The 18,191-nt window shown below is 42.7% G+C and overlaps 1 protein-coding gene across 3 annotated transcripts in view; it reads right to left on the reverse strand.

Moving 5' to 3' along the window:
* The window catches only part of Rgs3 (regulator of G protein signaling 3), a 124,242-nt gene extending 122,062 nt beyond the window's left edge, over positions 1-2,180 (reverse strand). The window contains exon 1 of one of the 3 annotated variants that reach the window (XM_074051214.1): positions 435-614. In XM_074051214.1, the coding sequence (XP_073907315.1) occupies positions 435-513 (79 nt within the window). In that variant the 5' untranslated portion in view covers positions 514-614. Of the gene's footprint in view, positions 1-434; positions 626-2,077 lie in introns of those variants that run through there. The other 2 variants (XM_020160329.2, XM_020160330.2) reach the window with 2 other exon arrangements.
* Between the last annotated feature and the right edge of the window lie 16,011 nt (positions 2,181-18,191).

The raw sequence follows: 18,191 nt of genomic DNA on the forward strand, positions 1-18,191 counted from the left end.
GAAGAATTCAGGCGACAGCCTCCAGGCCACCTTGGCTGAGTCTGCACCTGCCAGGTTGTTCAGCCAAAGAAAAGCGAGTGAATGAGTTCTCCAGAGGAAGTAACTAGACCTTGATTTACCCAGAGCTGCTGGCTAATGGGAAACTCCGTGGTGACAACCCGGGTCTCGGAAAGATTAACTGGGGCGTGATTATTCCAGCCAAGTGAGGCAGAACCAAGTGCAGCTGGCAGCAGAGCGGGGCAGCAGGTGGTGTCCAGCAGTTTGCTCGCCTGGGCCTGGGCAGGGTCCTTGGGCGATCACAGGAGGAAGGGGTCAGAGAAGTGCCCCAAACAGGAAAAGCGCCTGCTCCCTGCCGCTGTCACCTTGGGGGCTGGCTCTTCTGCGCGTGGAGAGCAGGGGAAGCAGCCGGTGCAGCCTGGCCCACAGGCACTTACCATAGGTGCTGAGGTAGAAGGACAGGTCGGGGTGGGCGCGCCGGCTGCCGAGGGAGACCCGGTGCAGGGATCGCTCCATGGCGTCCCGGCTGCGGGCAGGGCAGGAGCGCGGTAACCCGAGGCCCGGGCGGTGTTGCTGTCCGTAACCCGGGCAGCAGGATCACGCGCCCCCCGCGCGGGCGTCCGGTGGCGGGAGCGGGCGGGAGCGGGGGACCGCGCCGCCCCGCGCGTTGGAACGGCCGGGCGCGCCGGGCTCTGATTGGCCCGCGCTGGTTTGAATGGGGAGATTTCCACCTGACGGGGCAGACGCGGGCCAGAGCAGGGGAGGCGTGGACGCGCGGAGCTGCGAGGACCGCCACCCGCCGCCAGAGGGGACGGTGTGGCGGCGCCGCAAACCCTGGCTCCAGCGCCGTGCTTCAGGCTGGAAGTGGCAGCCTTACAGAGGGCCCGCGGCCTGGGCGGGCTTGAACTGCTCGCCCTGCTCCCCCAGGCTGCAATTAGCCGGGTTTGTAACCAGCTTTGAAGCTCAAACCTGTAATCACCAGACCCGAGCAAGGGCAAAGGGACACCTTTCTGGCCCAGTGCAGTGGGGTTTGGGAGCTAGTCTCCGCACTTGCACAGGCCACTTCCCCCACCAGGCTGCAGCCCCTTCCCTGTCAGCCTGGATTGCTCTCTTGAGCCTCCTCCTGGAATGAGAGCAGCCTGGCACAGGTCCAGATGGAAGCAGCTTGCTTTAGCCAGCCTCATGGGCTCCCATCTGCAGCCTGGTGCCATCACTCAGCAGGGCAGGCCCCCACCATCTGAGGACACCCCAGGCACTCTGAATCTCTCCAGCCTGGTGCAGGGAGACAGAACTAGAGGAAGGTCAGCCCTTGCCTGGATTTGTCGGCAAACATTCAGGAGACACCTCCAGGGAGTGGTTTCACACCAAGACATCTGCTCTGCAAATCTCTGACTGCTACCACTGTGGGAGGGAAAGTTGCTGGTCTCCTAAATCTAAAAATGGGAAGTGTTGCTATTTGTCCCTGGTCCCCTAACTTCTTTGCCAAGTGGGTATTTGTGGTTCAGTGATCCACTCAAGACCAGATTTGGGGATGTGAGAGAGAAGAGTTATATACATTGAGCACCAGATGCCAGGAGCTAAACTGAGCAATCCACACACACCATTTCAGTCCTCACAGTGAGCCCAGCTCCAGTTTACCAGGAGAAATCTGAACCTCAAGCAGAGAGGGCAGGTGACTATCCAAGGTTTGCAGCTCTAGGAACAGGCAGAACTGAAATTTGAACCCAGGCCTGTCTTCCCCAAAGACCATGGCCCTTTGTTCTTTCTTGGTCACCACACCTGCCCCATGGCCAATAAATGGAGGTAGGAAGTCTGCCTTCTATGAGGCAGGTAAGGAAACTAGATGCCACAGTTTCCTCTAGCCACCATTGGGAAGCAGAGATTGAAGAAGGAGCCCTTAAGGCAGCAAACTAGGGATCAAGTGCAGATGAGACACAAAGTCTGGTGAATTATTTGAATCCTGGCACTTTGTGAAGCCCTGTCCTGCTCTTCCCCCTATCCCCACCCCTGCACCATGAACACCGCCCTTAGCACAGGAAGCCCATTCTCCTGGCCCCAACCCATTGCCAGATAGATTTACCTGAATACTGAACCTGGGCATGCCTGATCCTCTTCCTAGCTGGAGAAGTCTGAGTCCAAGCATCCCTTCTAGACAGGGCACTGTCCTGGCTCAGCCACTCCATCCAGATAGGGAAAAATGAGCAACCTTGTGCTCAAGCCACAGGATGCAGACAGGACTGAGTGTCCTGAGCTGCTGCAGACCTGCAGGAGCAAGATCAAGCATAAGATCAAGCATGAAGATGCTCCCTGCAAGGCGTGTTCACTCCCAGAAAGATCTAGAACACAGAAACCAGGACAAAGGAAGGTCCACAAGGAGAGATGTGCTGAAGGTGACAGTGGCCTTCCTCACACCTCTGCCAGGGACCACTGGAGAGCCCTGTACTGAAGGGGACCACTTTGGATGCAGGAAGCTGAGTATAACGCTGAGGGTAAGACCTGGCAGATATAGAATTGAGCTGTCTGAATGTGGTCTAGGAGAGAAAAGCCCACACTAGGCACTTTGCACCTATTGGGAACAAAGTTTCTGCTGCCTTGAAGTTTCCCTCCTGACTCCTGCCCTACTCAGCAGCTAACCTATTCAGTGGGGAGTCCCCAAGGCCAGCCTGATCCCGATCTGACTCCTTTTGTGTCACCACCTTCACCACTTGTACTATCTTCACTGCCACCAGTAAGGCTCCTTTACTTAGCAAAGCTCTGGAAGCCTCCTCTTCTTTTTTTTTTTTTATTCATATGTGCATACAAGGCTTGGGTCATTTCTCCCCCCTACCCCCACCCACTCCCTTACCACCCACTCCGCCCCCTCCCTCTCCCCCCCCAATACCCAGCAGAAACTATTTTACCCTTATTTCTAATTTTGTCGTAGAGAGAGTATAAGCCATAATAGGAAGGAACAAGGGTTTTTGCTGGTTGAGATAAGGATAGCTATACAGGGAGTTGACCCACATTAATTTCCTGTGCGTGTGTGTTACCTTCTAGGTTAATTCTTCTTGAACTAACCTTTTCTCTAGTTCCTGGTCCCCTTTTCCTATTGGCCTCAGTTGCTTTTAAGGTATCTGCTTTAGTTTCTCTGCATTGACGGCAACAAATGCTATCTAGTTTCTTAGGTGTCTTACCCATCCTCACCCCTCCCTTGTATGCTAAAGCTTTTATCATGTGCTCAAAGTCCAATCCCCTTGTTGTGTTTGCCCTTGATCTAATGTCCACATATGAGGGAGAAATACGATTTTTGGTCTTTTGGGCCAGGCTAACCTCACTCAGAATGATGTTCTCCAATTCCATCCATTTACCAGCGAATGATAACATTTCATTCTTCTTCATGGCTGCATAACCATTGTGTATAGATACCACATTTTCTTAATCCATTCGTCAGTGCTGGGGCATCTTGGCTGTTTCCATAACTTGGCTATTGTGAATAGTGCCACAATAAACATGGGTGTGCAGGTGCCTCTGGAGTAACCTGTGTCAGTCTTTTGGGTATATCCCCAAGAGTGGTATTGCTGGATCAAATGGTAGATCAATGTCTAGCTTTTTAAGTAGCCTCCAAATTTTTTTCCAGAGTGGTTGTACTAGTTTACATTCCCACCAACAGTGTAAGAGAGTTCCTTTTTCCCCACATCCTCGCCAACACCTGTTGTGGTGGTGTTGCTGATGATGGCTATTCTAACAGGGGTGAGGTGGAATCTTAGTGTGGTTTTAATTTGCATTTCCTTTATTGCTAGAGATGGTGAGCATTTTTTCATGTGTTTTTTGGCCATTTGAATTTCTTCTTTTGAGAAAGTTCTGTTTAGTTCACTTGCCCATTTCTTTATTGGTTCATTAGTTTTGGGAGAATTTAGTTTTTTAAGTTCCCTACATATTCTGGTTATCAGTCCTTTGTCTGATGTATAGCTGGCAAATATTTTCTCCCACTCTGTGGGTGTTCTCTTCAGTTTAGAGACCATTTCTTTTGATGAACAGAAGCTTTTTAGTTTTATGAGGTCCCATTTATCTATGCTATCTCTTAGTTGCTGTGCTGCTGGGGTTACGTTGAGAAAGTTCTTACCTGTACCTACTAACTCCAGAGTATTTCCTACTCTTTCTTGTATCAACTTAAGAGTTTGGGGTCTGATATTAAGATCCTTGATCCATTTTGAGTTAATCTTGGCATAGGGTGATATACATGGATCTAGTTTCAGTTTTTTGCAGACTGCTAACCAGTTTTCCCAGCAGTTTTTGTTGAAGAGGCTGCTATTTCTCCATTGTATATTTTTAGTGCCTTTGTCAAAGACAAGTTGGTTATAGTTGTGTGGCTTCATATCTGGGTCCTCTATTCTGTTCCACTCATCTTCATGTCTGTTTTTGTGCCAGTACCATGCTGTTTTTATTGTTATTGCTTTGTAATATAGTTTGAAGTCAGGTATTGTGATAACTCCTGCATTGTTCTTTTGACTGAGTATTGCCTTGGCTATTCGTGGCTTCCTGTGTTTCCATATAAATTTCACGGTAGATTTTTCAATCTCTTTAATGAATGTCATTGGAATTTTGATGGGAATTGCATTAAACATGTAGATTACTTTGGGGAGTATCGACATTTTTACTATGTTGATTCTACCAATCCATGAGCATGGGAGATCTCTCCACTTTCTATAGTCTTCCTCAATCTCTTTCTTCAGAAGTGTATAGTTTTCCTTGTAGAGGTCTTTCACATCTTTTGTTAGGTTTACACCTAGGTATTTGATTTTTTTTTGAGGCTATTGTAAATGGAATTGTTTTCATACATTCTTTTTCCGTTTGTTCATTATTAGTGTATAGAAATGCTAATGATTTTTCTATGTTGATTTTATATCCTGCTACCTTGCTATAGCTATTGATGGTGTCTAGAAGCTTCTGAGTAGAGTTTTTTGGGTCTTTAAGGTATAGGATCATGTCATCTGCAAATAGGGATATTTTGACAGTTTCTTTACCTATTTGTATTCCTTTTATTCCTTCTTCTTGCCTAATTGCTCTGGCTAGGAATTCCAGTATGATGTTGAATAGGAGTGGAGATAGTGGGCATCCTTGTCTGGTTCCTGATTTTAGAGGGAATGGTTTCAGTTTTTCTCTGTTAAGTATAGTGCTGGCTGTAGGTTTGTCATATATAGCTTTTGTGATGTTGAGGTACTTTCCTTCTATTCCTAGTTTTCTTAGAGCTTTTATCATGAAATGGTGTTGGATCTTATCAAAGGCTTTTTCTGCATCTATTGAGATGATCAAGTGGTTTTTGTCTTTGCTTCTGTTAATGTGGTTTATTACGTTTATTGATTTTTGTATGTTGAACCACCCCTGCATCCCTGGGATGAAGCCTACTTGGTCGTGGTGAATAATCTTTTTGATGTGTTGTTGAATTCGGTTTGCCATTATTTTGTTGAGGATTTTTGTGTCAATGTTCATTAAGGAGATTGGCCTGTAGTTCTCCTTTTTGGAGGTGTCTTTGCCTGGTTTTGGGATAAGTGTAATACTGGCTTCATAAAATGTGTTTGGCAGTTTTCCTTCCCTTTCTATTTCATGGAACAGTTTAAGGAAAGCCTCCTCTTCTTAAAGAGACAGATTGCTTTTCCTCAGGAGGTGGAGGACAGAGGTGAGTGGGAGCTTGGACAGTGGCACTGCAGGAGGGTCTTGCACTGTTGACCCACATTGCCATCCACAATGATATCCAGAAAGGGTTGCGATCCTGACCCTGCTTTCCTTAAGAAGGCAGGTGAGTTTAAGGAGCAAGCCTGGCTGTCTTTAACATTCCCTGAGTACTCTAACACCCCTTGGGCCTCAGTATCCCCCTTCTACCTCACCCACACCCCCTCCACATGTGCATAAACATATTGCACACACACAATACAAATGTCTAAGCTACACACACTCTGTACTCTTACATACACTACACACAACACATCTCATGTACATTCACACACCACACACACACACACAAATAAATACTGCATGCACATTTCCCACATATATGCAAACACACCCCGCACACTATACACACTTCCTGTGCACATACACAAAAGCATACACATAGCACACAAAATACACTTAAATACACCAAATACATACACCACATTCAAGTACACAGGTTGGTTATAGGGATTTTTTTTAAAGACTGACTTGGAAGAATAAGATATATATGGATTTGAAAGGCAGAAGTTAAAAGGATTTCTTTGGGTGCATTTTCACATTGACTAACAAGGAGTCTTAGCAATTTATACCTCTGGCCAAATAACAAGAGAAACTTGAAAAATAATAATAAAGGAGATTTGAACTACCAAATGTTAACAGCATTTTAATAATGTAATACCAAAAAGAAAAGAAAAATAAATCAATGGAATAGAATATAAAGTCCAAGAGAAAAACATTTTATTTAGAAAAAAAAAGAAAGAAAGATTGGACTGGAGGTGGAGCTCAAGTGGTAGAGTGCTTACCTAGCAAGCTTAAGGCCATGAGTTCAAACCTCAGTGAGGGAGGGAGGGAAGAAGGAAGGAAGGAAGGAAGGAAGGCTATAACTAAAGAAGTTTAAGAAAGAGATATGACTAAAATACAAAAGTAATTTTTTAGATTATAAGAAAAAAACCATTGCAACCTTGTACAAATTTTAAAATCTTGGGGGAGGGGATAGATGGGTTTTTAGAAAGTACTAATTACTAAAACTAATACACGAATTTGATCGATTTTAGATTTATAATTATAGATCTAACAGATGTTTATGTCTATACATGGTAGATCTATTTATGCTTAATAGATCATTAACCAGAGAAAAAATAGAAAAGAAAACCAAAACTCTACCTGACAAAATTCTAAAAAGACAAGATAGTTTAGGAGGCTAATTCTATAAGACTTTCAAAAAAAAGATAGAGTTTAAGCTATTTCATAACTTAGGGAAAAATGGAAGACTCATTAGTGGTAAGTAGGAGTCTAGATAAATATAAAAGCAAATAAGTTTAGCAACAGAAAATTATGAACCAAGGTCAAAGAGAAAAGCAAGAGTAGAAATTAATGGAGCTGGAGGCATGATTCAACCTGTAGAGTAGGAAGCCCTGAGATCAAACCCCAGTATCACCAAAAATTAAAAATAAAACAGAATTTAATGAAATAGAAAACATACCACAGAGAAGATCTACAAAACTGTAGCAAAATTGGACCCACATTCTTCCAGCTTTGCCACAGTTCTTTTTTTTTAAAGAAAAGTAAAAAAAAAAAAAAAAAAAATCTCAGATTTTTTTGTAATATTTCCCAAATTTTTAATTTTGACAACTCACTCAAAAAATGCTTAAATATGATGTAGGCTAAATAGAATACATCCGTTCCCTACACTAATCTGAAATCTCTGCGTAGACCAATCTGACATAAATATAGACGCAAAAATCCTAAATAAAACATTAGCAAGTCAAATCCAGCAGCGTATTCATGATAAAATGGTATTTATTCCAGCAATACAAAGATGATTCTAATTTAGTGAACATATTACTTCAGGATTTGCAAACTACAGCTTACAGGCCTAATCTAACTGGCTGCCTCTTGTATAACAGGTAAGCTAAGAATGGATTTCAAACTGGAAATGGTTGGTGAAAAAATTTTTTTAAATTAGAAACTTTTCAATGGCTATTTTTAAAAAGTAAAAAAAGAAAAAAATTAACCAAAAAAATGATTTAAGGTCTGGGGATATAGCTCAGTACTAGAGCCCTTGACTAGTATGTGTGAGGCCCTGGGTTCAATACCTAGCACCAAAAAAATAAATAAAAATATTTATAAAATATATAGCAAATAGTAAGAAAAAGACAAAGTTACCACAAAATGAAAAATCATTTTACAAGAGAAGAAATATAACAGACTAACACAAAAATATCAGGAACCAAAGGAATGAAAAAGACAAAAAAATCATCTGGCCCCACTGCTTGCCTTCAGGAAGTTTAATATTTATACTTACATATGAAGGATCTAAAGTGCAGAATCAGCTTGCTAAACCAGCAAATTAGTAAAGAAACAAGAATCCATCTCCCAACAAGAAATCCACTATAGAGTGCCATCATTCACACCAATGCTACTTTCTCATAGTGACAAGGCTACAGATTAGTAGCACTGAAACCTCCATGACTGCTGACACATAAAATTCAGTGCAACAAACATTTGCTATGCCCTTACTGTGCTGAGCCTCATACTTCTACTGATGTAGAAGTGAGGAGGGAATCCACAGTCAAGTGCAAGATGGAACAGGTATTACAGTAGAGGAAATATGGTGATGATACCTGGATGATACCTCACTTACTCTGGGAGCTAGGAAGAACAAGATGATAAAAGAGGACAGAGAAGACTTCCCAAAGAAAGTGACCTGGAAGGTGATTTAGCCAAGCCAAGGGAGTGAAGAAAGCATTACATGCAAAAAGAACAAAACCTAAAGACCAAAAAATGAGAGAAGCACTGCAGTTTGAGGACCTGAACATTGAGAAGTGTAGTAGGGAAATCAGAGTGGGAGTGTTAGAATTAAAAACCCTCGAGTGCCAAAAACAGACACACAAGAGACAGAGGAAATCTTGACAAGGCAATTTCTTTTGATCAAAAGGGTGCAAGCATGGATTCACTCCAGCTGAGCAGACACGCAAGCACAAAATGGCTGACAGTGGCTTCTCCCTATATCCCTCACACCGTTGTACCTGCCCCTTATCTGAGATTTGTCCAGTTCAAAGGTTCACAGTCTTTCTCAATCGGCTAAAGGGTTTGGGGATGAGTTAGGGCACACAATTTGGTGGGCAATGGGGCTGCACAAGAATCTGGAAGAAACAGGAAACCTGTAAACAATGCAAGTCACCTAAGATGGCAACATGAGGAATTTTAATTAATCTTAGAGGGGTGACATATACTTTGATAGAAAAGATCGTTTTTCTTACAGGAGGAAGGGAGTAACACATCACAAACTAAATAGGGGCCAAATCATACAGAGTCTCATATTTTATCATAAGGAAATTGAGGAGTGTAACTCAGTGGTACAGCACTTGCCTAGCGGGCATGAGGCCCCAGTCTGAGCTCCAGCTCCACAAAACAAAGCAAAAGAAGTGCAAACTTTATTCTAAGAGCATAGGGAAAATTTTAAGCAAGATCCCAATGGCCTTTAAATTTTATGTTTAAGAAAGATCACTCTGGCTAGAATGCAAAAAAAAAAAGCTTGAAGGGGAAATGGTGTGAGGGATGGAAGTAGAAAATGCCATTGGGAGATGTCTTTTCCAGTCATCCAGGTAAAAGATGAGATTGACCATCTAGTCTAGTAACAGTAAGGATGGAAGGAGATAGAATCAACAGGAATCAGGGACTGGGAGGAAGACTGAATGTAAAGAATGCTGACTTGAGAAATTAGATTGTAGAGGTACCCTTTAGAGAAATGGAGAACCCTAGAAGGAGGGTGGAACCAAAGGGAGAGTTCCACTCTAAGTCTGCTAGGGTTGAATTACCTCTGTGCCAGCTAAGTGAACAGCTGAATATGCCGGACTGGAGCTCAGCCAAAATACTTCAGCTTAGCATTGTAGGTTTAGGAACTCCCAGGGAATGGGATGGACATGGATTAGGGAACCCAAGGACAACATTTCATGTGAGAAGAACGCTCAGGACAGAACCAAAAAGAGTACCAACTGAACAGACAGACAGAAAAAGAAAGGCCAGAACGAGAAAAGGAAAGTCAGGGAACACATTAAGGAGGAGATAATTATTAGCAATGTCAAATGCTATTGGAGGTCAAGTGGGTTAATAATTGACACGTGTCTGTTGGATTTAACAACAAGGCAATCATTGTTGACCCTCCATCTCAGAATAAAATGCCGGGAGGCAACAGCTCCACATGAATGAAAACCTACCAAACTCAGTGTAAAAGGAAAAACACCCTGGGCTTCTAGCCAGAGAATATTCTTAGGTCAGGTTTTTTTCTTGTCCTAAATTTAACCAACTGGAATGCTTTGTTAAGTGGGATTTTATTCACCCTTGAAATGGAGGATTTGCCTTTTATGAGTATGTCTGCACTTCATCTTCAAGGCAGAACACAATGTCCTCAGGTTCGTAATTCTCTATAGGAGCAGGTGCTGGGTGCTGCAAATACCACTGAGAAACTTTAATTTGCCTCCGATGGACAAATCTTTAGTGACCTAAATATACAAACAAAGTCTAAGTGGGAACCAAGCAAAAAAAAATTAAAGGTCTCAAGTATGAGCTGAGAGGTATTGCTTCCAAGTGAAAGAGACTAAAACCTTTCCTAGCAAAGAACAGTGAAATAGTTAACCTGAGGCCAAAGATAAAAGTCAAAGGCTTGATAAGAGCCGGAAGGGAAAAGCAGAATGCCCTGTATCTCCTCAAATGATTCTGCATTCTTGCACTCAAGTCGAAAGCTTTTTCAGCTCTTCAAGAAGCACTCTTTTTTCCTGGCCTGATAGCAAGCAACTTGGCTAGACATAGCCTTGCATTCCAGAGTCCCTCAGAGAGTGTTTCAAACTTAAAGAACAATATAGACTTCTGCTTCCAGTCAAGATGGAATAACAGGAACTGGATTTTCCCTTTCACCTGAAACAACTAAAAGACAGGACAAAATATATGAAACAATGGTTTTCAAGATATGGGGCATCAGGCTACAAAAGATGGTAACCCCTGAGAAATAGAACACAGGTGAATCCTATGGTTAGACTAGCCTACTGCCAAGAGAAACTTTCCAGAAGGGAGAGGGAGCTGAAACCAACTTCAGTCCTTGAGTTGAGGAGTTTGGCAGACCAGGGCAGCTAAGGTTCTCAGGACAGAGTACTAGAGAGGGGAGAGCCACACAAACAGAGCTCCAGAGATCTACAGAAGGTCCCTCCAATCTTCTGCTTAGGACTGATGAGCTCATGGGTGTGAAAAAAGTACCAAGGCCTGAGAAAGAACCATCCCCAAGGCGTTAGAGGGAACCTGCTCTGAAGCTTTACCTATGGGCCAGGGTAGCAGGAGCCCCTAGTTCATGAGACATAAGGTAGACTACTCAGAAGGTTTTCATCTCAGTTGTGCCCTAGATTCAATGCTGCTCTGGTCCCATCAAAAAAAAGCTTAAAAGAAGACTCAAAAGGACTAAACTGGTTTTAAGTAACTTAACTGCATCCCAGAACAAGCTTGAGAGTATTTATAGGAACATAAAAATATCCAGCACCCAACAAGGTAAAATTCCTAATATCTGGTATCCAATAAAAAGTTACCAGGCATGCAAAAAGGCAGGAAAATGTGACCTATAATGACAAGAAAATTCAATCAATATGAATGAAACCAGAAACAACACAAATGATGGGATTAGTAGACAAGAGCATTAAAATAGTTATCATAACTATATTATATGTTCAAGAAGCACTTTGAGAGCATTGTTACGGCTTGGACATAAAATGGCCCCAAAGGCTCATGTGTTGAAGGCTTGGTCCCCAACAGGTGGTGCTGTTGGGCGGTGACTGGATCATGAGGGCTCTTCATCAATGGGCTGATCCATTGATGAATTCATACTGAATGGACTACTAGGAGGTGGGGCCTGGTTGGAGAAAGCAGGTCACTGGAGACATTGCCTTTGAAGGGTGTGTCTTGTCCCTGTTTCCTCCTATCTCTCTTTGTACTTCCTGGCTGCCGTGAGGTGAGCAGCTTTCCTCTGTCACACTATTCTGCCATGATATACTGCCTCACCACTGGCCCAGAAACACAAGTGACCCTGTAGCCAAGTGGCCATGGACTGAGACCTCTTAAATGGTAAGCCAAAATACATCTTTCCTACTTTTAAGTTGTTTTCTCAGGTATTTTGCCACATGAACAAAAAAACTGACTTGCCACAGTTAAGGAGAGACATGGAAGATACAAAAAATAAGACTCAAATGAATATCTAGAGGGGAAAAATGTGATATCTAAGATGAAAAAATATACAGGATGGGATTAATAGATGAGACAGGAAAAAAAAGAGATTAGTGAACTTGAACACATAGCATAAAAAGCCATCTAAAATTAAAGAAAGAGGGAGGGAGGGAGGAAGGGAGGAAAGGAAGGAAGGAAGGAAGGGAGGGAGGGAGGGAGGGAGAAAGGAAGGAAGTTATCACCAGAAGCTACAGGTCAATTTTAAACAGCCTAGTAGAGATGTAACTGGACTCCCTGAAGGAAGTAGGGGACATAAACATATTTGAAGAAATAATGGTTAGGCTTTTTCCATATTTGATGAAAACTATAAGCCCTCAAATGCAAGAGGCTCAATGAATCTAAATCAAGATCAAATTATTTAAGCCAGTGAAAAAGAGATAACCTTAAAAGTAGCCCTTCCCAAAACCTACATTACTGAGATGTAGTTCAGTGGTAGAGCACTTGCCTAACATGCACGAGGCCCTGGGTATTCAATCCCCAACACCAAAACAGAAAAGACAAAAAAAAAAAAAAACCTCCATTACATATAGGAAAGCAAAGGTAAGAATGACATCAGACTTCTCATCAGAAACTACGTGCCACATCTTTAAAGTCCTGAAAGAAACAGCCACATTTCTTTACCCAGCAAAAATATTTTTCAAAAATGAAGGCAAACTAAGGATTTTCTCAGAGTTACAGAAACTGAATGAATGCAACATCTTCAAACACACACCGTAGGAAATGTTAACGATCTTTCAGGCCAAGGAAAAATGATTCCATATTGAAGTCTGGCTCTACACAAAGGAATGGAGAGAATACCAGAAATGGTAACTACGGGGCATGAATAAAAGGGGTTTCTCTTATTACTTAAATCTCTTGTAAAAAATAACATTACTGAGATGAGGAACCATTGACTAAAAACACTCAGAGTTCCCTGCATCCTGGAATAAATTGTTATGTTCTGCCTTGTCTAAATTCTGATGAGGTAATTGCAAGAAGCAAACTCCAGGGAAGCTATTAGCAAGTTAGCATTTGCAATCATGTGGGAATGTGGAGTCTACTTATGGAAGAAAACAATGTAGATATGTTTAGTATTAAATGCAACCACCACAGCTGACATCTGTGGCTCAGCTGGGTTGCACGCAAGCTGGAATATAAGGCTGGGGTAGAGCAAAGCCTATTTCTGACTCAGTACAAGGAGATGGTGAAGTACCCTTCCATGAACAGTAGCAGATCATAGTGGGGAAAGGCCATGGCATTCTCCATGGGAATTGCACTGGGGATGAGAAGATACATCTAAGTTGATTTTAGTGGAGCTGCAGCAAAGAAATGGTATGTATTGCCCTTGTTTGTAACCTTGTCCCACCACTCTACTGAAAGTGTTTGTTCATCATGGCCACCATTGACTTCCTAATCATGAAAACAGCTTGACTGTTCTTGGTCCTCAACCACCTTGCCTTAGTTTTCTTCCTGCTTCTCTGACAGTTCCTCTGTTTATGACTCTTCCTGTCTTCTAGTGAAAGTGTGCTCCCTGCTGTGCCCTGAGTCACCTTCCTTCTCAGTACTCTCTTCCTCTGAGATCTTACGCACTCTAACTGCTGCTCTTACTGGTTCTGATGACTCCCAAGATTCTCTCTAGACACCAGGGCTACCTTGGCCTTAACATGTCAGCCACTAATCTTCCTTTCTGTGCCCACCCTTCTCCCTGACTGCTCACCTAGACAGGAGCAGCCCTAACTGTGGTTTCCATATCTTTCTGTACAATTAGACTGTGAGCTACTCCAGTGCAGGGACTAAGATGTGCCTTCTTCCTATCTCCCCACTGCCCAACTCAGGGCCTGGCACATGTTTTAAAAAGCTAAATCAGTTCTAAAATCAGGATATATGACATAAATTGTGAATAGTCACATTCACCCTCAAATAATCCCTTACATCTCCCACAAATAATTCCTTATGTCTCTCAAATAATAATCCCTTATATCCCTCATGAAATACACTTGGCTTTATAAATAAAAAGGGGAACAGCAAATTTATTTCCCCACTTGCCTCTGCAAAGTATATTACTGAGTGGGAGAGCTGGAACAGCCCCCACTGAATGCATTGTGTTATCTCTGTTCCTCCCTCCTCCCACTTGTGCTTTTTAACCCCACACATTGGTCAAATTTCCATAAGTGAAATGCATATGCAACCATACCTCCACCATAAAGGTTTGCCTCCTTTATCTTTCCCTACACTTGCTCCTCCCCTCGCCCTCACATTCTGATAGTGATAGGATCTCACTGAATCATGCTGGAAACTCTGACTCCTCCCTCTCCCTCACCTTCACCCTTTCTTTCCAGTTTCCGGGTTCATTGTTCAGTCTTCCTTCCTTTGCACAACGTCTCTTTGTCTCTATTCTTACTGTCACCTACTTAATCTAGACCCTGACCACCTCCCATCTTGACTTCTAGGATAGCCTCCTAACCTGTATCATTGGTCTCGCTCCAGTTCATGTTTCATGTTGCCATTGGATCAACAGTTTTCCAAAGCAGTAACATGATCCTATCGCTCCCTTCCCTCCTCCCACATTCAGTTCAAGAGCCTTCAGTGGCATCCCCTTGGCCATCAGCTAGAGACCAGGTCCTGCACAGTCTAGTCACAAGCTGTTTCCAGTCCCACCTCCCATTCTTACCAGACAGAAACACTGTACTTCTTGCCCATCCCCCAAATCTGTCCCACCATATCACTTCCCTCAACCTCAAATGACCCCCTCCCCAAATACATCCAAGTGACACCTCTTTCTTCTTTCACTGGGGTTCTCTTTTGGTACCACTTATGTCACCAGATTAGTACCCTAAAGAAAGAAGACACGTAGTATACGTCTTTCATTCATTCACTCTTTCAGGACAAATTACAGAGCATTTACAATGAGCCTGGCATTCAGCTAAGTGTTAAGATATGCAGTGAAGACAGACAGGGCCCTGGCACTCTCTACTCACAGTCTGGCAGTGAAGAGTGACAAAAGACAAGCTGTAAACCCCAACAGAAACTAGGAGAGGAAAAGTAAAAGAGGATACCCTCATCTCGACACTGTCAGGGGGAAAAAAAAAAGCTTATGTCTAAATTAAGTAATATATAGGTTGAGACCTAAAGAATGAGCAGAAAATAGCCAGGTAGGAGGAGGGAAAAAAGAATGTTCCAGGGTGAAAAGAAAGTACTCAAAAAAAGAAAAAAACCTTAAAAAAATAAAAGGTCAGAAAGTAAGAGAGGACATGGATCTCTTCTCTTTTAGTTCATTAGAAGAAACAACAACAACAACAAAAGTTTATGGCTAGAACACACAGAACAAGGTGGGAGAAGGGGCAGCAGAGGCTGGGGAGACAAGCAAGGCCCACTTGGGTTACAGCTCTGCCTTGTGAAGTTGGTAAACCAAGTGAAAGAGGTTGGGTTTGATCCCAAGAACAAAGCAGAGTTTTAAGGAAAGGTATGTCATAATGTATTTGTATGTGGGAAAAATGGGAGCATGGATGGTAGCAGCCCAGACCAGGGGTTGATGAACCACTGAAGACAGAAAGGACAGAGACCTGGATTTGTGAATAGCAGAAGGAACAGAGAGTGAAGTGGAAGGCATCAGCTGCTGGTGGTTTACTGAACTCAAGGAGATCATGAGAAGAAAAGTCAGAGATGACCACACTGCTTAGACCAGTGCTTTCCACATAATAGCTTCTTGATAAATATTTGTGTCATGAATGCATTTATACCAAATAAACAAATGAGAAGCAGATAAGAGTAAATGACCTTTGGAGATTCCTTCTTAATCAGAATCATCTTTACACAAGAAAAAAATCAGAATTTATTGGTTTACCCCTTCCCGTTTCGTTGCTTTATTGAAGGTTTGGAGAGGGGTGACTTTTTTTGAGAAAAGGTCTCATTATACATCCCTGACTGGCCTCAAACTTGAGATCTTCCTGCCTCAGCTTCCAGAGTACTAGGATTACAGGTGTGCACCACCAGGCCCACACCTTGAAATCTCTTGACGATATTTCATCTGTTTAAAAATACAAGGATGAATTGGTGGAATGGCTCAAGTGGTAGAGGCCTGGCAAGCCTAAGGCCCAGAGTTCAAACCCCAGTACCACCAAAACCAAAAAATACAGGATGTAGCCAGGCATGGTGGTTCATACTTGTAATCCCATTGCACCAGAGGCTGAGGCAGGAGTCTGGTGAATTTTGGAGCAGTCTGAGCTACACAGAAAGACCCTGTCTCAAAAAATTTTGCAAATCAATATCAATGCTTACAATTGCTTTAGGTATTCTGCCTTTCCAATTACTGCCTCCCTGAGTCTCTGCCACACTGATATTCTGTCAGGGTCATCAGTATCTCCCAGCTTCCCAAAATCCTAGGCCTCAGAGTTCCAGGATTTGCCACACTCTTGAAATGGTTCTTTCAATAACAATTTACATTGTTCAGAGATAGATTCATTCATTTACCAAGTTACAACCTGGGGTTGTGACCAAAGCAAGAGACACAGTACTCTCCCTAAAGGAGCTGCCAGTCCCCTTGAGCATTTAAATTGAATCATATATGTAAGTGATGAAATGTGTTTCTGTTCCTTATTTACTCACAAAGAATGGTCTTTGGTTGTGTAGACACACTGGCCTCCTCCTCTCTGAAGTGGTGAAGAATGGGTGTCATTCATAATGCAACATCACCACCTAGTGGTTCCAAACAATGGAAATGACTTTCTACTATTTCTCCAGAATTTTTCCTTTCTCTATCAAGATAATCTGGGAGTTGATTCTCTAACACATACTTAATAAATGTTTGTTAAATAAATGCATAAAAATGGCAAATTCACTTCATACTCTGGTACCTTATGGCAAGTGAAAGAGAAAATTTACAAATTCTTTCCCAGATTCCTTCTGGACTCCAGAGGACCTCTAATCATTTCCATCTAAAGGCCAGGGGTATTTCTGTCCTTAATCTAGCAAAGCAATTCCTTTAATTTCATTTGAATAAACTGACTTTTTAAAGAGTCACTGTATCATAGCTGAAACCTTGACCCCTCCACCAAACCTAGGAAGCTTTCTATATCCCAAAAACAAAGAACACAGTTCTTTGTCACCCCAGTAGTCAGGACCAATACCCAAACAGGGTGGCTGGCTCTGAGAGGAAGACAGTGTGGACCTAGGATGTCTGAAGGTATTTCATTGACTGCTTCTGCACACAGATCATACTGGGCCAGGTGTTACCAGGAAGTATGCCCAGAAAATCATGGTGACCCAAGTCAAATGGCCCATCTGTGGCAGGGATCACAAAGAATGAAGGAAACTAAGGAGTAGTTTTTAGGGAATATTAGTCTCTTGGGATAATATTTGAACACGTTATACCTTTCATACTCCTGTCAGATTAAATATGTAAAGCAGATCTCTAGGCAATTCTGGTTGAGTCTTACTTTTCCTTCTTCCTAAAATGCTGGTGGTGGGACATAGCAGTTAGCAACAGTTACCTGTCTCCTCTATTAGAACACTGGCAGGCAGGGCCAAGGATCTGTGAGGGCTCCTCCCCATTAGTCAGTTCTTGTCTACATAGCTTCATCCTTCCTTTCTGATTAAGGGTGTCCTGTCTCAGCTTACATTTAAAAATGGGGAGTTAAAGAGGGATCCATATATAAAGCACAAAGACAGAGAAGACTCAGGTGCTAAGCCCCTTTCCTTGCTGGCCTTTGACTGAACCTTTCTAGCAGGGCCACTAGGTGCATTGAAAAGGTGGTAGATCAACTCAAGGGGTACTGCTCACACTGAAATCATTACAGCTTTGTAGATTCATTAGGATAAAATTTTTCGGGGCTGGAGGTGTGATTCCAGAGGTAGAGGACTTGGCCCTAGGTTTAATCTTCATACTGAAAAAAAAAGATAAAAAGAAAAAATTCCAGCCAATGGTGGTCAAGGGTCTGAAAGAATGCCTTTTTCTGATTCATTCAAAGGCCCCACTGGGCCATCCATCATCAGTCCGGAATTCTGAGCCTAATCTATAAAATGGAGACAACTGACATCAATCTATAAAGTTGGCCAGAGAATGGAGCAAAATAGTGGGCATACAGGACAATGAAAACTAATATGCTATATATGTTATGTTTCCCAAAGTTCTGTTTGTGATTATTCAGCTCTGAGCAATTGGCATGGCAAGGGTGAATAAAGTTCCAGCCTGCGAATGTTTGAAAACAGAAGCAGAGGCCTGTGTTCAGATAGCAAATATCTTCTTACTCAAAATACTC

Source organism: Castor canadensis, chromosome 13 (genome assembly GCF_047511655.1).
Source record: "Castor canadensis chromosome 13, mCasCan1.hap1v2, whole genome shotgun sequence".
In the NCBI taxonomy this organism is placed as follows: Eukaryota; Metazoa; Chordata; class Mammalia; order Rodentia; family Castoridae; genus Castor; species Castor canadensis.